Source organism: Benincasa hispida, chromosome 4, assembly GCF_009727055.1.
Source record: "Benincasa hispida cultivar B227 chromosome 4, ASM972705v1, whole genome shotgun sequence".
NCBI lineage: Eukaryota > Viridiplantae > Streptophyta > Magnoliopsida > Cucurbitales > Cucurbitaceae > Benincasa > Benincasa hispida.
The window spans coordinates 35,425,667-35,452,022 of record NC_052352.1 but is presented as its reverse complement, the minus strand read 5'-3'; the positions used below and the strand labels follow the sequence as shown (position 1 = coordinate 35,452,022).

Here is a 26,356-nt window from a genome sequence, read left to right as displayed (position 1 = left end):
GTGAAAGAAGCCTGCTCGTAGTTGGATGTTCGCATGACACCCGTGGGAGCAAACCAAAACGAAGGTGAGTTTCCAAGAGCAACGCAATATGAAAAGAGAAAAATACAAAAGAAAAATAAAAGAAGCAAGAGACAACTCCTCTGAAATTCATGAGTTAAAGTTGAGATTGGCATACAACCGTAGTTGGATGTTCGCATGACACCCGTGGGAACAAGCCAAAATGAAGAGTGTAACCATGACAAACAGTCTCTAATAAATGACGCAAAGTTTGACCACCGCATCCAGAAACATCAAGTTGTTTTGACAAGAAGAGGTAAACATTCTTTTTAAAACTAGAAAAGCATTTTTTAGTAGAAATTTGTAGCATCGAAGAATAAAGTAAGGCTTTGATATGAATTAGCAAGGATAGAAGGAAATTGTGTTGTCAAGTAATATTGCCTAAGTGGAGCATTCGAAGCAACCAATCGACGCAAAATTTATGATAGGAATTGAGCATTATTCCCTTAGTAGAAGATATGCTTGAGGACAAGCATATATCTAAATTTGGGGGTGTGATAACTTGTAGAAATACAAGTTATTTATACTGCTTTATTTAGATATTGCGGTTAAAAGAGAGGTAAGTTGCGTCAATTGTATGGAAATTGGCTAAGAAATGCAAGAATTATAAATTGTTGTCAATACACCCACAGACATCATTGCGATGGTAGAAAAGAATATTTCAAGTCTGTTTTGCAGGAAATCAAGTCACCGCATGCGTTCATGGCTCAAGAGAAGAGAACAACGCATCTATGTCGCATTGCGCCCATCATTCAGGAATGAATAGATGATTAACGCAATGATGGCACATGCGACAATCGATCAAGAGCTTTGCGATCAATGCAACTTCAACCGCATGCGGTAATAAAAAACAACACTGCATGCAAGCAAACGATTAAAGATGCAAATGAGCAACGCAATCGTGGAGGATTTTGACACATGTACAACTAACCGTTGTCATTTTCGACGAATTGCATCACAGAAGGAATATTTATTCCACCATTTTTGGAATTTCCATAACAATAAAGTGAGGACCACACGGCAGAGAGTCAGAGCATTCATCTATAAATACCCTCAGAGAATTTACTGAAAGATATACTTGATACGAGGCTATTTTGATATTTGTATATTGAGAGAGATGCTGATCTGAGTGCTGATCGGAGAAGATCCGGGAAGAATTAAGAGGCAAGGCCGAGAGGTGAGTCTCAGGGCGAATCATTTCAAATCCCCGCCGTGAAGCTCTTTACCTAGATCAACTCTACGGGTTGAGCAAGCCTGAGAGGGACGCTCATTCTTCCATTCACTTCGTACGCCGGTAAGCGATTTCTCCATCCAGATCTGTGTCAAGACGTTGGCACTCTTCTGTATTTGTTTCTATCTCTATCATCAATTGTTTCTCATTTTCTTAGTCTAAATCATTCACACCATGTATCAGACGTTTGATTCTATAATTAAATGTCATGATCATTTTCATCTCCATATTTTTGTCTACCTCCGTTCCTCCATGAATCGCTTTCTCCACGATATTTTCTTAATCCCTTGGTAATTAGAATGAACAAACAAGTAAATTAATTTGTGCTAAATAAATAAATATGTTTAGCTAGAGCATGCTAGACGGCATCTTCACCTGTGAGAGCAGAAGTGAAGATGTCATTCTGATCTATCGAGATTAGCTTAGAAGAATGTGTTAACTATAGCGAGAAGTACCTCTAGAGATGGAAGCAACCTTGCGTTCATTACGTTCATCCCTGTTTCACCACAGAGATGTGGGAATACGGCCGATCACCAAGAGGTGTACGCCAAGGGAAAGCAGAACCGTAGTTATATCTTTAATGCAATTAATGAACTTGCGATGTTTGTACTAATTATCTTTTCTCTTTCTGCTTCGTACATAAAACCTTGCCACCACATAACACGATTCTTTGTATAATCTTCACAGTCAGTCTCAAACTCAGTATCATGTATCATGTAACCTATATCCTGTATCACCATAGCTTAGGTTTACTTTTATAGCACTTTATTTTACTGCAAACTTTATTTTATCGCAATTTTACTTTACCGCATGACTTTACTTTATCGCATGTACAAACCTCACTTTTATTAAATTGAAAAAGGCCCAGTCGCATATATCACGAATGTAACACAATTAACCTAAAACAATCCCTGTGTTCGACCTCGGATCACTCCGAGAAACTTGCGGTGGAATTATACTTGGTTTCAACGCAAGGAAACTTGTGACAACGCATAGCATACTACAAGCATTTCGTTAATAACGCATATATCTAGAAGTAGTATCACATATCATTGCATCATCGCATTATGCGCTTACAAGGATCAGTAGGAATTTAAGGAGCAAGACGTAATATCGGGGGTAAAACAATATCTTGACCCAACCATTATTACGAACAACCTGTGAAAGGTCGAATTATTGATTATGGTTAAATCATGTGGATACAAATATATCTACAATGAGGAGAGTGAAACTATCGAGCTATAGTGGTGTGACTTGATAGTTAACGAATACTGATTAATTCAGACTAAAGAGTTTTAGCCAATTAATCTTAATCGTTGGAGCTCATGATCTGTAGGTCCATAAGGTTCATCTACTAGCTCATAAAACATGAACGCTTTGAATTAATAAATTGGGTGAATTTGGAATGATATCAATTTGAATTGTTCAAATTAAATTAGTGTTTGAATTTAAATAAGTTCAAAATCAAATTAGGGTTTGTTTAATTATATTCAATATAATTAATGTTTAATTTATTGAAATTAAACAGAATTGGAGAGTTTATAATATTTAAATATTGATCTAAATATTAATTACATGAATAGGATTCATGTTTAAAATTAGGTGTGTGATTAATTTGATATTAAATTAATTAATTAATTAAAAATCAAATTAAATTCCAATTTTAAATTCAATTTAAGAAATTAGATTTTTGATATTTTGGATTTGATTAATTATGAATTAATCAAATCATTTTTTAATTAATTTTTGAATTAATTGAATTTTGAAATGAAAGTTTGAAAAAATTGGATTAAGTGAGTTTTTCCCACAAACACCTCAAGTAGGAGGTGTTCTTCCTGCAAGCATACAAAAATCCCACTTCAATTATTGAAGCAGCTGCTAGCAATGAAGTTGTTGAAGTTGCTTGCATGTATTCAGTGATTAAAAACATTGAATAATGAAGAAAAAGGGAGAGATGGAGCTAGAGAAATCAGTCTTGCAAGTTCATTTTCTTCTCCCTTTCAAACCCAGAAATTTCTTCACCTAATTCACTCAAATTCAAGGTTGAGAATAGTAAAGAAGATCTCTTGGTGGTTCACTGTCGATTTGGAGCTGAATTAACATAAAAAGTAGCTTGGATAAGGGATAATTCATCAAAGGTATGTGAATAGAAACCCCCTTGTGTTTTTCTTGCAAAAGCATGTTTTTAAAACTCAAATTAAATGTAATTAGAGTACTTATTGATTTTGTTTGCTTTGGTTGCATGCTTTTGTATTCCATCACAGGTTACCCTTTCCATTGAATTGTCGGAACCTCGGGGGCTGGTATTGTTGGGGCTGATGTTCTAAATCTCGTAGGGTCCTATAGTTTGTAAACCTTGTATGAACAAACTTGTATGTGATTTATAATATATGATATTTTATTCACTTTGTCTATGAAATATGTGATATTTTAGTTGCATTAACCACAAACCAATAAACTAACATACACGGTTATCGTTGTAACTTAAACATGTATGTGGAGACATACAGGTGGATCATGTTTAAGTGATGACCTAAATGATCTGTAGTATATGGATAAGGTTGGGTATCTTATCCTGGTAACACTACGAGTATGGCCTACTTTGTAGATGGTACAAATGTTGTAAAGTGCTACAAATGATCTGATCCTGATCATTCATGTATCAGACATGCGAGCGAGGATATTCTATACAAAGGAGTTTGTATAAGACTGAACCACGAAATGCTTAGTCTCATTATATAACGTCGTTCATAATAGAGGCTTTCATTTGACTAGGATGACCATAGGTAACATGACCTAAATCCTAAATGAGTTGTGAACTCCTACTTATGAGGGCGGTCCTTTGATTTGTATGGGTGAGAGTGGCCATATCGTTGACTCAACATACCTACCATTTTGGGGATTCGTCTAATTGGGGAACTGGGAACTCAACTACACAAGATGGAATTCACTCCTTCCCCGAAGCATGGGTAAGTAGATAAATTGCTCCCTTAAGGACTAATTCCGGGTCTTGAACAATATGGTGCCACACTCTCTCCTAGCCCGATAGGGATTTAGTCATAGTAGAACTATGATCTATTATTCATTAAAGGGATAAGTGGTACTTAAGAAGTTAGAGGTAACTACAGAGGCAAAACAATAATTTGGCCTAGGTGTACTTACGAGCAATTTTATGAGGGTCATCGTACTATTGATTGGTTATATCCAATGGACACAAATATATTTGTAGTGCGAATAGTGCAGCTGTCGGTCTTGAGTTTCGAGTCTTGGAAGAATGCTTGTATCTTCAAAAGACTTCAGTCTTCAAGCGTGTTCATAATGCTTGTATCTTCAAAGAACTTCAGTCTTCAAGCATGTTCAAAATGCTTGTATCTTCAAAGGACTTCAGTCTTCAAGCGTAGTCAGAATGCTTGTATTTTCAAAGGACTTCAGTCTTCATAATGCTTGTATCTTTAAAGGACTTCAATCTTCAAGCGTGGTTAGCTTCAGGAGTCAAAAAGTCTTCTGATTGTAGAGAATTCTCTCTAAGCTCTCTGAAATTTCGAATTGTTGACCTCCTACAAATGAAGAGAGCTTCTCTATTTATAGAGTTCTCAGGTGGGCTTATGGGCTTGGGCTTGGTTAAACCAGGTGTCTGGCTCTTGGGCCCAATTAGTTGGATTTGGGCTTGGTTGATCCATGAGTATGACTCTTGGGCCCAATTAGTTGAATTTGGGTTTGATTTGACATCTGGGTCAAATTCAACATATTTTTGGGTTTTGAGATTTTAACCCAAATAAAAATAATATTAAATTGTACCAAGTTAAATTTATCCAATTCAACGATGAAACCACATGGCGTCATCAAAATTTGTCTTCAACTTCAATTTAGGATACATGTCACCTCTTAATTGGTCCAAAATTTGATGATTTGAAATTTCGTCATTAATCTAATGAATGACATGGCAGTTTGTGAGTGGTCCAAAATTTCTCGTTCAACAGATGCAATATTAAAACTATAAGTTATAAATATAATATGATAAGTTGGTTATCATATTTATTTATATTATTGATTGTTTTGATAATTAATCCATTTTCCTCTCTAACCACCTTAGTAGGTGGTTTGTTGGGTTTTATGCCATAATGAAATAAATAAAATATGATTTTATTTTTTTTCCAAATCCAAACTATACGAATAGTGAGAGTTTACACGATAAACATACAGAGGCTATACGATAGCTTTTTGGTCTATACGATTGAAGGATTCTCTATGCGATAGTGTTGTTCTTCCTTAATCGTCTTCCTCCTCCAAACTCACAAACTCCCTCCTAACCAAAATAGTCAGAGTTCACCACTTCTAGGTTTTCACCCTGAGAATACTAAGGATACCAAGTGGTAGTGTCTTTCCTTTTGGTTCAAGTTTGGTTGTTGTTCAAGGAGTTCGTGACAGTTCAAGGATTTTAGACGAAGAACTAGTCTTCAAAAGTATAATTACTTGAACCTTTTTGTTGTTTAAAAGTATGTTGTAATTTTAGTTAAGATGCATAATCTATATGTTTGCTGTAAATGTTTTTTTTTCAATTAGAATGGAATTTGGATGATCTGCTTCCGCTCATGAATCTTGTAAATCGAGTTCCTTCAGGTATCTAGTGGGCATCATCAAGATGTCGATTCTCTTAGTGTACAACTTGGAATGCATAAGAGAAGTCTGAGACGGGGTGGAGTTGGTGATCAAATCCTACAGTTGCTAGACCGATAATTCGACAATAAAAGTTGATTGTTGCAACATATTTTTTCGTTTGTCATTGGTTTAGATAGTAGGAGCTTGGCTCGACTCAGTAGTTTCACGAGTCAATATCTGATCTCTTAAGGTAGCAACTTCACAATCTCACTCCTCAACAATTTTCATTAGAAAATTTATTTTCCTCTCCATCTCTGCCATGGTTGTATCGACTATTACATCTGCCATCGTGATAGATATTACATCCGGGTATGATTATTTCTTTGCTCGGTCAGACGCAAGAGCATGGTTATCAAAAAAAGGATTTTCTTTGATGACGATCCCACTTTTTGGAGATTCAAATAATCGTTTCAGAATGCTATGTGTGATGATGGAACCTTGTTCTTGTTCTTGCATGGTCTCTTTTGAACGATCGTGGGTAACAAGTCCCGTGTAAGTCGCTTGCAGAAGATGCTGTGGATGCGACTTTTTTTTTTTTTTGTGTCATTTGTTGATTGTTGATTTGGTGATTTGGATGAGAGAGATGAAAGGTAGAGATGTTCCACTGGATATGCCAATTTGTTTGCACGAGATTTCTAGAGAAACTTATTTCATGGAGTTGAGCTTATGTTGATTAGATTTGATGCAGACATGGTTCGATCTCTAGTGCTCGATCTTTTAATTCTCTCTCAATTGAATGCGTACACTTGACTTGGGGAAGCGGAGCACATGATGTTCTTGAAGTTGAAGTCTTGAAATAATTTATGTATCTTCAAAACTTGAGCTTTAAGGAGTATTTCAATCTTTAGGAGTCAAAGAGTCTTCTAAATGCAGATGTTTCTCTCTAGGCTTTCAGGAATGTAGAATTGTTGACCTCGTAAATAAAGAGAACTCATCTATTTATGGAGTTCTCTAGTGGGCTTTATGAGCTTGGACTTGATTGGTCCGTGAACCTAGCTTTTGGGCCCAATTAATTGGGTTTGAGCTTTAATTGGCCTTTGGGCTAAATTAAGCCCATTTGTTGGACTCAATTTGACCTTAGCTCAAAATTTAATATTTAATTGAACCAGAATAATTAATTCGATCCAATGGTCAACACACAAACACATGGCCTCACCAGGATTTGCCAATTTATGTCTTCAATTTTAATTTGGGGCACATGTCAACCTTTACTAGTCCCAAATTCAATTATTTATGATTTCACAATTAATTTGAGAAATGACATGACAATTTATGATTGGTCTAAGATTTCTCATTTAACATATATAAAAAAAAATTATTCCTATTTTTTTTTGGCATTCATGCTGAAGTGGTAATATATTTTTTTTAATGATTTAATCTAAAAAATCTAGATTTAGATTTTTTATATATTTCCATAATATGTAAAAAATCATTGATGAAAATCTCTATTGTATCTAAAAAATAATTTTTGATAATTTTATTACGTATAAAAATATTTGAGTTTGATTGAAATAAATTTAATCATGATTTGACATCTAAAATTTTCCTATAAATAGATAAATTAAATTGTATTTGATCAGGTAACTCCTCTCATTTTTCTTTTAAATTTAATTTTATTAACTTACTCTTCGAATGTCTCTCTTCTATATGAGATATTACATTTATCACTCTCTCTTTTGTTCAACATATGCCCTCTTTTTTTTTGTTTGACACATGTCATTTTCTTGAATGATGATTTAATATTATTATAATTTTTATATACGCTTTTGTAGTTTTTTTTTTTTTCTATACACATAGATTCTCGCATATTGGATTAGTGGAGAAAAGACCTTGCTTTTGAGATTCGATAAATTTGTCAAGGTTTAAGTAATTTAGAGATCGATAGAGTGACAAAAAAAGATAGTGATTAACTATTTTATATTTTTGCTTTTTAATTTTTGTAAAGCCACAATAATGAGTGAGTTTAAAATTATTTACTATTGTCTGCATACCTTTTTTTTTCTGTTTTTAGATTTGTTGTAAATATACACAAATTCATCTATATATAATTTTGAAATATTTTGTAAAATCAAAATATACTTTAAAATCAAAAGGAAAATCATTGTGGAATCTAACTAAAGTAATTTATGACCTTCAAGGCATTTTAGATCTACCAAAAAAAGAAGTTTTAGGGTTTATGTATCCATAAAAAAATAATATTTTGGTTAAAATAAAAATAAAATTAGGAGCATAATAAAATCATCTTTTTTAACGTAATTTTTAATAAAAAAATATTTTTATTTAAATAAAAGTTTGCAACTAAGAGAATAATTAAATCATCAAATTCAAATAAATAAAATATAGAAAAATATTATAATTTAATTTGAAGTTGAAAATTAAAACTGTATTCAAATCATGAAATAACCTTTTTTTTCCCTTTTTTTTAAATAAGGAAGAGTTATCATGGTTTTTTTTAAAAAGTTTGTAATCTTCGCGTACAATTCCAAGTTTTTTTTCCCTCTCAAACTATTAAAAATTAAATTAAATTTTTAAGCTTTTCATAACAACCAAAGTAGTATCAAAATAATATAAAAAATAAGGTAAGAAAAAGATTGACAAAATGAACCTAGCTCAACTATTCTAAAATATAAAATTTTGATCGAGAGATTAAAAGTTCAAATCTCTAACTGAAATATTGCTCAACTAAAAAGAAATAAGAGCAAACATCAATTTATACTCCTAAACTTTGGAGATGTTTCAATTTAAACCATGAACTATTAATTGTATCACTTTAAACCTTGAACTTTGTATCAGTTTACACCATTCTCCCAGCTTCATTTGACCAAAATATCGTATGGAACTTATAATTTGAGTCAATTAAATTTCTAATTTTTCATAAACCAATTAGTTTAGACCATTACTTTTGAAAATCATTGGTTCATTAATTATTAAATACGTGTAGACTTGTTCAAATGTCGGTATTATAAAATGAACAATTAAATTAAATGCATTGAGGATTCTAAAAAAAATTATAACTAATAATCAAAATTGATTATGTTATAAAAGTGATTGGATTTAATCGATAGTTTTATACGACATTTTTCATAATAAAACAAAATAGACGGAGTAAATTGATTCACTTTGAGTAGTTTGATAAGAGTCTTGAAATATAAATGGATATTTTAGGAAGAAATGGAAATGGTAAGAAAAAAAAAAACTAATAAAATGAGAAATCCAGGAGGAGGGGATCAGTCGAAGAAAGGACTTGGTGTCAGCTACCACTATATATACCAACTTTTCTTCTTTTCCAAGGGTTCACTATTAGAATTATAGAAAATTTATACGTAACAACACAGCGACTCGCGAACCCCACCCCTTCTCTCTGTCTCTCTCTCTTCTTCCCTTTCTCCCATCGTTTCGTGGTTTCCACCTCTCTCTCTATCTTTCTTTCTCTCTCGCTCTCAAACCCATCGATTCGCCTGTTGCTGTTCAACTCTCACCAATTATCGGATGTGCGCGTTTCCGTTCTCATTCTATCTTCTCCCTCAGGTACCCCTTTCTTCTCTCGCTGTTTAACTCACTCAGTTCATCTTTTTTGTTTTATATCCATTGCAATAATTCTTTTGATTTCAGTGTTTAGGGTTTTTGATGCTCCCTTTTCCTCTGTTTGATTGTATCGTTTCTTGTTGTTTCTTTATTTGTAATCTTTGTTCTATCTTTCCCCCCCTTTTACAGTAGTTGAAAGTCGAGAAGTCGAGGTGAGATGACTACGCAAAGATCAAGTTTGCCGTCGAGGCTGCGGCAACTTCTTTCTGGCGAGGGCTCCTTCGGTCCCTCTATCAAACTCGACTCCGAGCCTGTTAGTTTTTAATTTCTCGCGTTTTCCCCCTTTTTTTTTGAGTATCTTTCATGCATTCTGACTTCTATGTTGCTTTTCGACGGATATTATTAGACCATTGCACCGATTGGTATACCCAACTAGCGATTACCGTAGTTTGATTGTCGTATTTTGCTTTGGATGACTCGATTTTTTGGGGAAGGGCGTCAATGGGAATTTTAGGTGACTACAACGTTGTGGAGTCGATTCCATCTGCTACTTTAATTTTTTGGTAGCTATGCCGTTTTTAGTTGATTTTGACTGGATTTTGATTGAAGAACTATTTTCATTTCTGATGTCATAATGGGGATATTTGTGTTCAACCGCTGTATTTGACACTTTTCAGCACGACATGGTGCAGTTTAAGTTAACTAAAAACTCTTTAATCATTTCACATTGCTCGGTAATTGTTTCACTTCATATGTTATATCACACATTGCGTTCACGTGTATTTGATGTATATTTTATGATCTTAAGTAGCTATTCTCGTTTTTTGTGTGCTTTTGTTTCTCAATTGATAAAGTGATACTTGGAATTATCGTGGAGGCCAATGGCCTGTTTCCTAGTGCAACCATCGATTCAGCAATTTTTTAGAATGAAGCATTGACAACTTATCTATTCTACAGAGGCCACTTTCTAAGTATGGTTTTTATGCTCTTGATATTGAGAGGTGTCACACACCATATTCAGTCATATTTTGAATGTCCAAAAAATTAGATCAATATACTTGTGTATGGTTGGAATGAATAGGCTAAGAACCCTGTTTGATGATAACCACTTGGTTTTGAAGATTGTGCTTGTTTTCTTACCATTTCTTTACCTTCGTTTTCATATTTCTTAAGATTTTTTTTTCTTTTTTGAATTCATAGCCAAATTCACAAAAACTAAAATAAGTTTTTAAAAGCAATTTAATTTCTTCATGTTTTCAAAACTTGGTTTAGATTTCGAAAACATCTAGAAGGAAGTGAATAACGAAACAAATAATCCAAAGGTGGGAGTAGTTTTTAAAAGGTTAATTTTCTAAAATTAAAAACCAAATGTTTATCGACTGAGACCGAAATTGTAGTGCTTGATTGGCCCCTTTTTCTTTAGTGGAGTCCCTTTGGTTTTTTGGGGGCTTGGTTTGTTTTTTATGCCCATGTAGAAAGTGGTTATTTTATAAATAAAAAAGATAAAAATTTGGGGCCTAAATTGTATATGAGTTTCAATACCGGAAGTACATTGCATGTCCCTATTTGGAACGTACAACAATGAGGTCTGGCTGAATTGGTAGGTATGGTAGTGTCTTATATTTATGGATATGTGAAGTTCTGTCAGCTCAGGATTTTTAGCGAATGGAATTTTTGCTATATATATATATAAAATGAGATATTTATATAACCTATTGTACCATCCATGATTTTTTAATCTCTTGTAAAACATATTAACTTCAATTATATAATTACAACGGAGATTGATGGGCGAAAAAGTTCATTCCGTCCAAGACACTAACACCCCTCCCCCACCGGACCCCCATATGGGAAAAAATGCATAATAGATGGCTCTAAGAAGTGAGGATTTATGCAAAATCTGAGTTCTCTTCTTCACTTGAGAACATAACCTCCTAATCTTCAAGAAGATGTACGTGAAGCATAGGAAACTTGGATGCTTTTTCTTTGAAGTTGTTATCTTCCTGTTGTATAACCAAACACATTTTGAGTAAGCAGCTGGTATTACATTACTGCTGTGGACTGTGGTAGTAAAGGTGCCCTGAAAAAGTTGTGTTCCTTTTCATTTGGGTCATCCTCATTGGAGATGTCAGGAATGTAACAGATATTATACACAAGAGGAATTTTAATTGTTTTTTCAGTTAAATGGTGCGAGGATTATTTGTGTTTATTTGTGAAAGTGATGTTGAGTACCAAAGCACCTTTTCCTAGGGTGGGTAATTGTTAAATGAGGCTATTGAAGTTTCTAGGATTGAGCAGGTGTGTTTCTCCAAATTTGAGGACTATAATATCTAATTGTCACGTAGTCACTCCTACACTGAAGTTTTTTGGTTGAATGTGTAAGAACTATCTCATTTGGCAGCTAACTGACGGTAGTTGCTTTTCTTGGGTTCCTATCAATTTTTTTTTTTTTTTTTTTTTTTTTTTGCTTTGCATGAGAGAAATGCTGCACTCAGCCACTTACATTTAAAAACCATTAGTTTATTATCACTCTGCCTTTTATTTTCTAAGCATATTATAAACTACACGGATGATATCTCCTCTTGCGTTTTATCATATAGTGCTCTCTTTTATTTATAATTTTTTGGCAGGCCTTATTATTTTGGATTAGAGGCCTGGTTTGTGTAGTTAGTTGTTTGGTCTTTTTTGGTAAACAGTCTTTTTATTTGCCGTTTTGCATCTCTTATTTTCTCCTGATGAAAGCTTGGCTTCTCTTTTTTCATTTTTTATTTTCTTATTTATATACACGCACATATACGCCTATGTATCTATTCACCCAATAATATTTTCTGTATGCAGCCTCCCAAAATCAAAGCTTTTATTGACAAGGTGATCCAGTGTCCATTGCATGATATAGCCATACCACTTTCTGGTTTTCGATGGGAATACAATAAGGTGGTAAAATGTTTATATTTTATAACATGAAGTTTTTATTCATCAAATGATTTTCAAATATCCATTATAAGACTTGTTTCCTCGGATTTCAGGGGAATTACCATCATTGGAGGCCTCTATTTCTGCATTTTGATACATATTTCAAGACATATTTATCTTGTAGGAATGACCTTCTCTTGTCTGATAAAATTTTAGAAGATGATAGTCCATTTCCCAAACATGCGATTCTACAGATTCTGCGTGTCATGCAGATGGTATTAGAGAATTGCCATAACAAGGGTTCCCTTGATGGATTAGAGGTATTTCATGATGACGGTGTTGGATTCATAGTGCTTTTGTACATTTTGGTCGATTGCAAAACTATTTGTCGTCTCGTAATTTTATTGTAATTTATGAATTTCTTCATTTTTCTGTTCGTTTTTTTCCTCCAACAGCATTTCAAGCTCCTACTTGCATCAACGGATCCCGAAATTCTTATAGCTGCGTTAGAAACTCTCTCTGCTCTTGTCAAAATAAATCCCTCGAAACTTCATGGAAGGGGGAAGTTGATTGGTTGTGGTTCTGTAAATAGCTATCTCCTGTCACTTGCACAGGGATGGGGAAGCAAGGAGGAGGGCTTGGGTTTATATTCATGTGTTGTTGCAAATGAGAGAACCCAAGAAGAAGGCCTATGTTTATTTCCGCATGAAATAGAAAATGATATGGATAATGCTCAGTACCGAATAGGTTCTAGCCTATATTTTGAATTGCACGGTTGTGGTGCCAAAACTAGTGATGAAAGCAGTTCAAGTTCAAACTCTTCTAGTTCCCAAGTTATACACATACCAGATTTACATTTAAAGAAGGAAGATGATTTGATTGTGTTAAAACAGTGTATTGAGCTGTATAATGTAGCTCCTGAGCTTAGATTCTCGCTCTTGACCAGAATCAGATATGCTCGTGCTTTTCGATCTTCTAAAATATGCAGGCTGTATAGCAGAATATGCCTTCTTGCCTTCATTGTACTTGTTCAGTCTGGCGATTCTCACGATGAACTTGTTGCCTTCTTTGCTAATGAACCAGAATATACCAATGAGTTGATTAGAATTGTGCGATCAGAGGAAACTGTTTCTGGGTCCATTAGGACACTTGCTATGCTTGCTTTGGGAGCTCAGTTAGCTGCATATTCATCATCTCATGAGCGGAGGATCTTAAGTGGATCTAGCATCAGTTTTGCTGGGGGGAACCGCATGATACTCTTGAACGTGCTTCAGAAGGCAATTTTATCATTGAAAAATTCTAACGATCCATCATCTCTTGCCTTTGTAGAAGCACTCCTTCAGTTCTATTTACTCCATGTGGTTTCCTCATCAGCTTCAGGAAACAACATCCGGGGTTCAGGTATGGTTCCCACTTTTCTACCTCTATTGGAGGATTCGGATCCTACCCATTTGCATCTTGTTTGTTTTGCTGTGAAAACGTTGCAAAAGCTCATGGATTTCAGCAGTTCTGCTGTATCACTTTTTAAGGAGTTGGGGGGAGTTGAAATTTTGGTTGAAAGGCTTCAGACAGAAGTACATCGAGTAATTGGCTTAAGTGGAGCTAATATAGATTCAATGATTATTGGTGAGAGCTCTAGATGTAATGATGACCAGTTATATAACCAAAAACGGCTGATTAAGGTTTCACTGAAAGCACTGGGAGTTGCAACATATGTCCCAACGAACTCTACGAATTCTTTACCTGCCATACTGTCACAGATATTTGGCAATATAGATAAATTTGGTGGTGATATTTATTGCTCAGCTGTGACTTTAATGAGTGAAATCATCCACAAGGATCCTACTTGTTATTCTTCATTGCATGATATGGGTCTTCCGGATGCATTTTTAGCTTCAGTGGCTGCTGGAATACTGCCTTCTCCTAAGGCAGTTACTTGCGTTCCTAATGGGATTGGTGCAATTTGTCTTAATGCTAGGGGATTAGAAGCAGTGAAAGAAACTTCCGCACTGCGGTTTCTTATTGACATTTTTACCAAAGAAAAATATGTTTTGGCAATGAATGAAGCAATTGTTCCTCTGGCAAATGCAGTGGAAGAGCTTTTGCGCCATGTTTCATCATTACGAAGCACTGGAGTTGATATTATCCTTGAAGTAATTGAAAAAGTTACTTCCCTTGGGGATAAAGACCCTATTGGCTCATCAGGAAAGCTTAACGTGAATACTGCAATGGAAACAGATTCAGATGACAAAGAAAATAACAGCAATTGCTCTCTTGTTACAGAAGAAGGGATCAGTAGCGAGCAAGTCATTCAGTTATGCATTTTTCATCTGATGGTACTGGTTCACAGGACCATGGAGAATTCTGAAACATGTAGGATTTTTGTGGAAAATTCTGGGATTGAGGCTTTATTGAAGCTGTTGTTACGACCTAGCATTGCTCAATCATCAAATGGAACTATTGCTTTACATAGTACAATGGTTTTCAAAGGTTTTACCCAGCATCATTCGGCTCCCTTGGCACGTGCATTCTGCTCCTCCCTTAGAGATCACCTAAAGAAAGCCTTGACTGGGTTTGACTTGATTTCTGGGTCTGTTTTACTAGATCCCAGGACATCGCCAGATGAAAAGATATTTTCTTCTCTTTTTCTTGTTGAGTTCCTTTTGTTTCTTGCTGACTCTAAAGACAATCGGTGGGTGACGGCATTGCTTACTGAATTTGGAAATGAGAGCAAGGATGTACTTGAAGATATTGGTCGTGTACATCGTGAAATTTTGTGGCAGATTGCACTCCTTGAAGATGTAAAACCTGAGTTAGAAGATGAGAGTACCGGTTCTGCTACTGACTTGCAAAACTCTGAGGTTCATACAAATGAAATTGAAGAGCAAAGGTTTAACTCTTTCAGGCAGTTCCTTGATCCCTTATTAAGGAGGAGGACATCTGGATGGAGCATTGAATCTCAGTTTTTTGACCTTATTAACTTGTACCGGGACCTTGGTCGTGCCCCTAGTTCTCTTCAGAGGATGGGTTCTGATAGTTCTTCACTTCTGCAGTTTGGAGCTGGCAATCAAGGACAGCGTGCAGGGCCTTCTGATACCATTGGGACCTCTAACGGTAAAGAACACTCCAATCAGAGAAATTGTTATGCTTCTTGTTGCGACCTGGTGAGATCCCTTTCTTTCCATACTACCCATTTGATTCAAGAGTTGGGGAAGGTAATGCTGCTTCCATCTCGTCGACGTGATGATGTAGTAAATGTCTCATCTTCCTCAAAAGCTGTGGCTTCCACTTTGTCCTCCCTTGTGTTAGATCACATGAATTTTGGGGGCCATGTGATGAATGGTTCTGGATCTGAGGGATCAATATCAACCAAGTGCCGTTACTTTGGGAAGGTTATTGATTTTGTGGATGGTATATTACTGGACAGACCAGATTCCTGTAATCCCGTTTTGCTAAATTGCTTGTATGGGCATGGAGTTGTGCAATCAGTTCTGACCACGTTTGAAGCTACAAGCCAATTGCTTTTCACAATAAATAGGACCCCTGCTTCTCCTATGGAAACTGACGATGCAAATTTAAAGCAGGAGGAAAAGGCAGATAATGATCATTCATGGATTCAAGGCCCCTTAGCTAGCTATGGAAGACTCATGGATCACCTGGTTACCTCTCCATTTATATTATCTTCATTCACTAAGCATTTGCTTGCACAACCTCTAACTAGTGGAGATGTTGCCTTTCCTCGGGATGCAGAAACTTTTGTGAAGGTCCTCCAGTCCATGGTCCTGAAGGCAGTCCTTCCTGTTTGGACTCATCCCCAATTTATTGACTGCAGTTGTGAATTTATTACTACTGTTATATCTATCATTAGGCACATATATTCTGGGGTTGAAGTTAAAAATGTTAGTAGCAATTCCAGTGCTCGTATTACTGGCCCCCCTCCTAATGAAACAACGATTTCGACAATTGTTGAGATGGGTTTCTCAAGGAGCAGGGCAGAAGAAGCACTGAGGCAAGTTGGATCTAACAGTGTGGAATTGGCTATGGAGTGGTTGTTCTCACATCCAGAGGAAGTCCAAGAGGATGACGAGCTTGCTCGTGCACTTGCCTTGTCGTTAGGAAACTCTGAATTGGAAATGAAGGAACCTGTTCCAAGTGAGGTCTCTAAGCAGATGGAAGAGTCGGTCCATCTTCCTTGTACCGAGGAGTTGTTATCTACATGCATAAGGCTTTTGCGAGCAAAAGAAGCTCTGGCATTTCCAGTTAGAGACCTGCTCGTGATGATTTGTTCTCAGAATGATGGTCAGAATCGGTCTAATGTGATCTCTTTTCTAATTGACAGTGTGAAGGGCTGTGATACAGTTACTGATAGTGGAAATTGTACAACATTATCTGCTCTTTTTCATGTTATTGCCTTAATCCTTAATGATGATACTGTGGCACGAGATGCTGCCTATAAGAATGGTTTGGTTGCAGTTTCCTCAAATTTACTTTCGCGATGGGACTCTGGATTGTCTGATGGGGTAAAAGTTGAAGTCCCCAAGTGGGTAACAGCTGCATTTCTTGCCATTGATCGGCTTTTGCAGGAGGAGAAGAAATTCAATCCTGAAATTGCAGACCAGCTGAAAAGGGATAGCGTTGGTGGTGACACTTTGACCATTGATGAAGATAAACAAAATAAGTTGCAGTCTGCCTTGGGACTTTCCCCGAAGTATATTGATGTTGGCAGTCAAAAGAAACTCATTGAAATTGCTTGCAGCTGTATCAAGAAAAGGCTTCCATGCGAAACAATGCATGCTGTTCTGCAGTTATGCTCTAGTCTCACCAGATCTCATTCTGTTGCTGTTAGTTTCCTTGAAGCGGGGGGTTTAACCTCCCTGCTTTCTTTGCCAACAACTAGCCTCTTTCCTGGGTTCGACAGTATTGCATCTACCATTATCCGTCACATTCTTGAAGATCCTCAAACTCTCCAGCAGGCAATGGAATCTGAAATCAGGCACACCCTTATCACTGCTATGAACAGGCATCCAAATGGGAGGGTAACCCCCAGAAACTTTTTGTTAGGTTTAAATTCTGTTATTACGAGGGATCCTGTGATATTTATGCGAGCTGCTCAATCTGTCTGCCAAATTGAGATGGTTGGTGAGAGGCCTTACATTGTATTGCTGAAAGATCGAGAGAAGGATAAGAACAAAGAGAAAGACAAAGAGAAGGAAAAATCAATGGAGAAAGAGAAATCACACAATCATGATGTGAAAGTTTCTTTGGGTAATGCGAATTCTGCCGTTGTAGGAAATGTGCACGGCAAACTTCATGATTCTAACTTAAGAAGTAGTCGTGCTCATAAAAAATCATCCCAGAATTTCATAAACGTGATTGAGCTTCTTTTGGAGTCTGTCTATACATTTATACCTCCCATGAAAGATGATGTTACCATGGATCTGACCTGCAATGCCCGAGCATCATCTGATATGGACATTGATGTTTCTGCTGTTAAGGGAAAAGGAAAAGCCATTGCTTCTTTGTCTGAAGAGAATGATGCAAATAGCCAGGAAGCTTCTGCATCACTGGCGAAAGTTGTGTTTATCTTGAAGTTATTGACAGAGATTTTGTTGATGTATGCCTCCTCAGTTCATGTCCTGCTTCGGAAGGATACTGAAGTTTGTTGTTCCAGACCTGTTCATCAAAGGGGCTCAAACAGCGGATGCACTGGTGGAATATTTCACCACATCCTTCATGAATTTATCCCACTATCACGAAATTCTAAGAAGGAAAAGAAAGTTGATGGGGACTGGAAGCATAAATTAGCAACCAGGGGGAGTCAGTTTCTGGTTGCATCTTGTGTCCGTTCCAGCGAGGCAAGGAGAAGGATTTTTGTGGAGGTTGGTTTTATCCTGAATCAATTTATCGATTCATGTAATGGTTCCAGGCCACCAAGCAGTGACCTTCAAGCATTTGTTGACCTGCTAAATGATATGTTAGCAGCCCGTACACCCACTGGCTCATACATCACTACAGAAGCTTCTGCAACTTTTATTGATGCTGGTCTTGTTAGTTCTTTCACTCAAATTCTTAAAGTGCTGGATCTGGACCATCCAGACTCACCTAAAGTTGTTACAGGTCTTATCAAAGCCCTGGAATTGGTAACCAAGGAGCATGTTCAATTTGCAGATTCTAATACAGGAAAGGGCGATAATTCATTAAAAACTCCCGATCACAATCAACCTGGAGGAGAGAATATTGGTGAGACACCCAGGTCAATGGAAACAGCATCACAGTCCAATCATGAATCGATCCCAGGTGATCAGATTGAGTCGTACAATGTTAACCAGAACTATGGTGGTTCAGAGGCTATTACAGATGATATGGAGCATGACCAAGATCTTGATGGGGTTTTTGGCCCCAATGCAGGGGACGAGTACATGCATGAAACACCTGAGGATGCACGAGGTCTTGAAAATGGCATTGATACAGTGGATATTCGAATTGAAATTCAACCTCACGTGCCAGAAAATCTAGATGAGGATGATGATGAGGAGATGTCTGGGGATGATGGTGATGAAGTAGATGAAGATGAGGACGAGGATGAGGAGGAGCAAAATGATCTAGAAGAGGATGAAGTCCACCATCTTCCACATCCTGATACAGACCATGATGATCACGAGATTGACGATGATGAATTTGACGAGGTATTGGAGGAAGATGATGAAGATGATGAGGATGATGAGGATGGAGTTATATTAAGACTGGAAGAGGGTATTAATGGAATAAATGTTTTTGACCATGTTGAGGTATTTGGAAGAGATACTTCTCAAAATGAAACTCTCCATGTTATGCCAGTTGAAATATTTGGCTCTAGACGTCAAGGGCGCACAACTTCCATTTATAATCTCTTGGGAAGAACTGGAGATAATGTTGCACCCTCACGGCATCCTCTTTTAGGTGGTCCTGCTTTGCATGCAGCTCCTTTTAGACCTTCGGGTAACTTTTTCCCATGTGATACTTTTATGCTGACATTTTATTTATATTATGTATTTATTCCTCATTACGGTCTGCTGTTGTATTTCTTTCAGAGAGTAATCGCGATATGGTTATTTCAGAAAGGACCTTGGAAAACAATTCTTCAGGGTTGGATACTGTTTTCAGGTCTTTGAGGAGTGGTCGCCATGGGCACCGGCTGAACTTGTGGGCTAATGATAACCAACATGGTGGTGGCTCTAGCAACGGTGTAATACCCCAAGGCCTTGAAGAGTTGCTTGTTTCCCAGTTGAGGAGACCAACTCTTGAGAAGTCGTCTGAACCCAATGCAACGGTAGAACCTGATAATAAAGATGGCATTGGACAAATACAGACATCAGAACCTGTTGGAAGGTCTGAGACTATCGTTGAGAACAGTAGGCAGCATGATAGAGATAGTGTACCACCGCTCGGAGCAATTAATAGTTCTGATGGCACCAACAGTGGACCTGCTGTAATTGAATCTCTGCAAGGAACACAGATGACTCAACAATCTCAACCTGTTGAGATGCAATTTGAACATAGTGATGCAGCTGTGCGGGATGTCGAAGCTGTAAGTCAAGAAAGTGGTGGAAGTGGTGCAACTTTAGGGGAGAGTCTTCGGAGTCTGGATGTAGAAATTGGAAGTGCAGACGGTCATGATGATGGTGGAGATAGACAAGGTTCTGCTGTGGATAGAATGTCACTGGGTGATTCACAAGCTGCTCGCATGAGAAGGTCCAATGTTTCTTACAGTAATTCTGCCCCTCTAAGTGGGAGAGACGCATCTCTACATATCGTGACTGAAGTTTCAGAAAATTCAAGTCGAGAGGCAGATGAGGAGGGTCCAGTTGGGGAACAGCAGACTAACAGTGATACTGGTTCGGGAGCAATAGATCCTGCATTCTTGGATGCTCTTCCTGAGGAATTGCGTGCTGAGGTTCTTTCAACCCAACAGGGTCAAGTGGTGCAGCCGCCAAGCAATGAGCCACAGAATGCTGGAGATATCGATCCAGAATTCCTGGCAGCACTTCCTCCAGATATTCGAGCTGAAGTTCTAGCACAACAGCAAGCACAAAGGCTGCATCAATCTCAGGAGTTGGAGGGCCAGCCAGTTGAGATGGACACTGTGTCAATAATTGCTACATTCCCTTCTGATCTTCGAGAAGAGGTAATATGTTTATTTGTTGTAAGGTGGTATTATTTTGTCAACTGACATTATATATAAACTGCAGGTTTTGCTAACTTCATCTGATGCTATTCTTGCTAATCTCACACCTGCCCTTGTTGCTGAGGCGAATATGTTGCGCGAAAGATTTGCACATCGTTATCACAACCGTACTCTCTTTGGCATGTATCCTAGAAACCGCAGAGGTGAAAGTTCCAGAAGAGTGGAAGGTATTTCTGGCTTAGACAGGACTGGTGGAAACATTTCCTCTCGTAGATCCCTTGGAGCTAGGCTGATTGAAGCTGATGGAGCTCCTTTAGTTGATACTGATGCTTTGCATGGTATGATACGGTTGCTTCGTGTGGTGCAGGTATCACTTCTTCTTGAAATGTTCTTTTGGTTTTTATATTTTTGCTACCATTTTCTAATGGATTCCATTTTTCAGCCTTTGTATAAAGGTCAACTGCAGAGGCTACTTTTAAATTTATGCGCACATAATGAAACCAGGACGTCATTGGTTAAAATTCTTATGGACATGCTGCTATTTGATAGAAGGAAGCTTGGCAACCAGTCAAATTCTACCGAGCTTTCATATCGCCTTTTTGCTTGCCAACGTAATGTCATATATTCACGTCCTCAATTTTTCGACGGTGAGTACTTTGGTTTCTGTTGCCGTTCTTTTAATTTATTTTTTTATTCCTATTTAGCTATCAATTTATCTTTTTGTTTTTTTTTTCCTTGATGGGCTACTCCCATTTTCTGAAAGTAGCAATAAGTCATTTGCATGTTGGAAATTGTTTATCTAAACCAGTGCATGTCAGCATGCATTTTGATTCAATTCATCCTGTCACGTAAAAATTGTGACTAATAGAGTTTGCAAAGGTGAAAGTTCTCTGTTTTCTGCTTCATGAAATTTTAAGTTCAGGTTTTCCTCCATTTTCCACTTTTGCTCGGGTTTATCACTGCTTGGTAATAGCTATGCGTTTTGGATTTTATAGGCGCTCCCCCTTTGGTGTCAAGACGTGTTCTAGAAACTCTGACCTATTTGGCCCGAAATCATCCTTATGTAGCTAAGATATTGCTTCAGTTCAAGTTTTTCAGACCGACATTACCGGAATCAGAGAATGTATATCAGGATTGTGGTAAAGCAGTGATGGCAGTTGAACATAATCTACAGTCTGAAGGTTACATATCGATTGCATTACTTCTAGGCCTTCTAAACCAACCCCTGTATTTGAGAAGTATAGCTCACCTTGAGCAGGTAATGCATTACATTGAACCGTATGTTCTTTTCCTTTTATTTATAATGATTGGCACATTCAGAAGTTAAGACTATGTTTCTGGCCTCTTTGTATTCTTTTCTCAGTTGCTTAATTTGTTGGAAGTGATCATTGACAATGCTGAAAGCAAATCACACTTATCCGAGCAATCTGCACCTTCTACTGCTGAGCAACCAGCTGCTCCTGAAGTTTCTTCATCTGATGCTGAAGTGAATGCAGATTCTGGTGGTGTATCCTCTGGGGTTGGGACATCGCCTAAGATTGGTAGCTCCAAAACAATAGCTTCTGCTGCCGATAGTGAATTTGATAGCCATAGTATTCTAGCAAACCTGCCAGAAGCAGAATTACGACTTCTGTGCTCACTTTTAGCACGAGAAGGGTATGAATTGGCTTTAATTGACAATTATCTGATTAGAAGAGTATGGTAGATAAGGAGTCTTTTCCTTCATTAGTACTTTTTGTTTCCTTCCTTCCATGTCTATTATTAATATAGTTTCATAGCTTAATGTGTAATAAATCTTGATTCCTACTCACCCTCTACAAATTTTTCATTTTGTTCATTTCTAACGTTCGACATGCAGAAACATTGCTTTGTGCTTCTTTATGCAAAGAACTCAGGTGCTTGGTCTAATATCTTGTGTGTTATATAGGTTATCAGACAATACTTATGCTCTTGTGGCAGAGGTGATGAAGAAGCTGGTAGCCATTGCTCCAATACATTGTCGCCTGTTTATTACGGAGCTATCAGAATCTGTCCAGAAATTGACAAAATCTGCCATGGATGAGTTGCACATGTTTGGAGAGGCAGTGAAAGCACTCCTCAGTACATCATCTTCTGATGGAGCTGCTATATTAAGAGTTCTTCAGGCATTAAGCTCTCTTGTTGCATCACTGATTGAAAAAGGTAAAGATTCTTCAATTCTTCCTGAAAAAGAGCATGCTTCTGCCCTTACTTTGGTTTGGGATATCAATGCTGCTTTGGAGCCTTTGTGGTTGGAGCTGAGCACCTGTATTAGCAAAATCGAGAGCTATTCAGATTCTTCACCTGATGTGCTGGCTTCATTTCGAACTCCTACAGTGAAGCCAGCTGGTGTAATACCCCCACTTCCAGCTGGTAGTCAGAATATATTACCATATATTGAATCTTTTTTTGTGGTGTGTGAGAAGTTGCATCCTGCCCAGCCTGGTTCAGATCAAGAGTTGAATATTGCTACAGTTTCCGAGGTTGAGGATGCTGGCGTTTCTGCAGTAGCACAGCAAAGAACTACAGTACCCGCCCAAAAAGTTGATGAAAAACACGTTGCTTTTGTTAGGTTCTCAGAGAAGCACCGAAAACTGCTGAATGCTTTCATTCGGCAAAATCCCGGGTTGTTGGAGAAGTCTTTCTCCCCTATGTTGAAGGTCCCTCGATTTATTGATTTTGACAATAAGCGTGCTCATTTTAGATCAAAAATAAAGCATCAGCATGATCATCATCATAGTCCTTTAAGAATTTCTGTTAGGAGGGCATACATTCTTGAAGATTCATATAATCAATTGCGAATGAGATCGACACAAGACTTGAAAGGTAGGCTGACAGTTCACTTTCAAGGAGAGGAAGGTATTGATGCTGGTGGGCTTTCAAGGGAATGGTATCAGTTACTGTCCAGAGTTATCTTCGACAAGGGAGCATTGCTTTTCACGACGGTTGGCAATGATTCAACATTTCAACCGAATCCCAATTCTGCTTACCAAACAGAGCATCTATCATATTTCAAGTTTGTTGGGCGAGTGGTCAGTGCAAACTTTTTGCATTTAATGGATTAAATTGAACAACGGACTTCTAACATGTCTAATTGGTTTCTTTTACCAGGTTGGCAAAGCACTTTATGATGGACAGCTCTTGGATGTGCATTTCACTCGATCATTTTACAAGCATATTTTGGGAGTCAAAGTTACCTATCACGACATTGAAGCTATTGATCCCGATTACTACAAAAACCTGAAATGGATGCTTGAGGTACTGAATACAAGTATTTACTTATAGTTGATAAGAATTATGTCTTCTAATATTTGCACTTCTACAATTGTAGTTTTGCTATAGAGATATAATTATAATTATTTAACTCATGTGAATTGGTCTGTTTGTTGCTCTCCAGAATGATATCAGTGATGTTTTGGACCTTACATTTAGTGTTGATGCTGATGAGGAGAAGCTGATCCTTTATGAAAGGACAGAGGTAATAGTTTTCGTTCTCAATGTCTGGTCTGATGTAATGCGTATGTTATACATTTTACTCAGATTTTGCTATCCTTGTTCCAATAGGTTACCGACTATGAACTGATTCCTGGTGGACGGAACATTAAAGTCACAGAGGAGAATAAGTACCAATACGTTGATCTAGTTGTTGAGCACCAATTAACAACGGCTATACGTCCTCAGATTAACGCCTTTCTGGATGGTTTCCATGAATTAATTCCTAGGGAACTGATATCTATTTTTAATGACAAGGAACTTGAATTGTTAATTTGTGGGCTCCCAGATATTGATCGTAAGCATTTGTTTCATTGTTCTATAAACAATTCTTTTACAAAATAATGTTACTTTCTACATCCGAAGTATGTTGATAGCATTTTTGCTAATGTTTTCACGTTAACGTTTTTTCAGTGGATGATATGCGAGCAAACACAGAATATTCAGGATATAGTGCTGCATCTCCCGTCATACAATGGTTTTGGGAGGTCGTTCAATCCTTTAGCAAAGAAGACAAGGCCCGCCTTTTGCAGTTTGTGACTGGCACCTCAAAGGTATACTGATTTTGCTTAAGCACAGACTAGTTATGAAAGGTGTTTAGGGTTAATTTTCTCCCCCGCCCTTTTGGTTGTTCATTGTTATCTGAACTTTCATGTACAGGCTAGGATTCATAGAGTATCACATAACTGTTCAATACTCATAAATATTTATCGTTCTGCAAATTGGTATCATTTATTTCCATATTTGGTTACAGTTATGTCAATGGGCCTATTCTGTATGAATCTGTACTATTCCTATTAAACTGGTTTGGCAGTCGCAATTTCTTTTATATTTTTTTTTTTGCGAACCTGACACAGCTCAACTATTTTATGCGTATTGCCCTCGACCAAGAATTGTGTAGCTCAAAATAATTTCCTTTTCATTTTTTTATTTGTTCTTGAACGGTTGTAAATTTGAGGACTCGAGTGCCCATTAAAATACTCTCTTTTATTACTCGCCACCATGACCTAGCTGATTTTCTGGTCTGGTTTCTGCATTTTACTTTTAACGGTAGTCTGAACGCTCCCCCTGTGATATTTCAGGTGCCTTTAGAAGGTTTCAGCGCTCTGCAAGGAATTTCAGGTTCACAGAAGTTTCAAATACACAAGGCATATGGCAGCCCGGACCACTTGCCTTCTGCTCACACATGGTAATGAGTGATGATATTTATGATTGATATTTATTTAGTTTGCTGACCTAGAGAGAGATATTGAGTTTTTGCTCTTTGCCTACAGCTTCAACCAGTTAGATTTACCCGAGTATCCATCAAAACAGCATCTGGAAGAAAGATTACTTCTTGCAATTCACGAAGCAAATGAAGGATTCGGCTTTGGTTAAAGGGTTGCGAGTTGTGAAAAAAGAGAGGTATAAACAGTGTATAATATAACTGCATTTCGAAGTTGTTCGGTGAAAAGAGAATTAGGAGGTGAATGGTGGCTTATGACTTGTTGAGTTGCTATATTGTTTATAAATTACTGTACAGTCGTAAATCACTAAAGAAATTGCTTCCGCAGTTGAAATTTTGTCTACCTGTTTCTGTCTCCCTTTGTTTTATATCTTTAGAGAGAGAGAGAGAGGACAAAGAGCACCTTTATTCTTATTATGTAGATTCTTAGTTGATTATTATTTTGTTCTTGATGGTTTGTCAAGGCAGCAAACTGGTGGTTGTACAATTTTTGCTTCTTTTTTCTTTTTCCCCTCCTTTGGTTCATTAGTTTGATCCGGTGAGAACAAAGGATCTTGGGGAGGCAATCTTCACTAATCTATCAGACCAAAATACATACAGGGTGTTCAAAAAATTCGATAACTTGGGTTGGGTTATCAATTTATTTGGATTGGAACCCATTTGTGAATTGGATTGATTTATGGGTTCACTTCTCAATTTATTATAAACTTTAAAGTTCTTTTTGTTACTTATAATATAATTATTTATATATATTGATTTTAGTTTTATTTAATTTCATTATTTTTATTAATTTATTCATCAACAACTTTTAAAAATAGTTTCATTAGCAATTCGAAAAGAAAATTTTCATTATATAAATTGAGTTAATTTTAATTCAATATATAAAATAATTAGATTAGATTTTTATGTATTTATATTTTATTTCTTTTTAGAATAAAATTTTAAATAAATGATTTAATTCGAATCAATCCAATTCAAATATTTCATGATTAGGTTGGATTGAGTTTATTTTTTCAATTTAGTTGGGCCTAAAAATCTCTTCAATCCAAAGATTGACAATTCTTTCAAAAGA

General features: G+C 36.9%; 1 protein-coding gene across 2 annotated transcripts; it reads left to right on the top strand.

The window, feature by feature from the left end:
- The first annotated feature begins 9,238 nt into the window (after window positions 1–9,238).
- Window positions 9,239–25,733, top strand: LOC120075169 (E3 ubiquitin-protein ligase UPL2-like). Of its 2 annotated transcripts, none has more exons than XM_039028361.1 (17): window positions 9,239–9,475; window positions 9,665–9,785; window positions 12,311–12,406; window positions 12,499–12,705; window positions 12,841–19,363; window positions 19,456–20,549; window positions 20,614–20,916; window positions 20,992–21,196; window positions 21,545–21,807; window positions 21,913–22,205; window positions 22,477–23,599; window positions 23,679–23,825; window positions 23,965–24,045; window positions 24,132–24,357; window positions 24,474–24,613; window positions 25,142–25,248; window positions 25,334–25,733. In XM_039028361.1, exons 2-17 carry the CDS (start codon window positions 9,690–9,692, stop codon window positions 25,434–25,436), a joined length of 11,007 nt encoding a protein of 3,668 aa, XP_038884289.1. In that variant the 5' UTR covers window positions 9,239–9,475; window positions 9,665–9,689; the 3' UTR covers window positions 25,437–25,733. The 2 variants fall into 2 exon arrangements, with proteins under 2 accessions (XP_038884289.1, XP_038884288.1); XM_039028360.1 differs by having other exon boundaries at window positions 9,662–9,785.
- The last annotated feature ends 623 nt before the right edge of the window (window positions 25,734–26,356 follow it).

Excerpts from the sequence above, each read along its gene's own strand:
- LOC120075169 (XM_039028361.1), top strand. The coding sequence starts at position 9,690 with ATGACTACGCAAAGATCAAGTTTGCCGTCGAGGCTGCGGCAACTTCTT. Across the intron at positions 20,917-20,991 it reads GGTTGCTTCGTGTGGTGCAG|CCTTTGTATAAAGGTCAACT; the intron begins GTATCACTTCTT and ends TCCATTTTTCAG. Across the intron at positions 21,197-21,544 it reads ACGTCCTCAATTTTTCGACG|GCGCTCCCCCTTTGGTGTCA; the intron begins GTGAGTACTTTG and ends TGGATTTTATAG.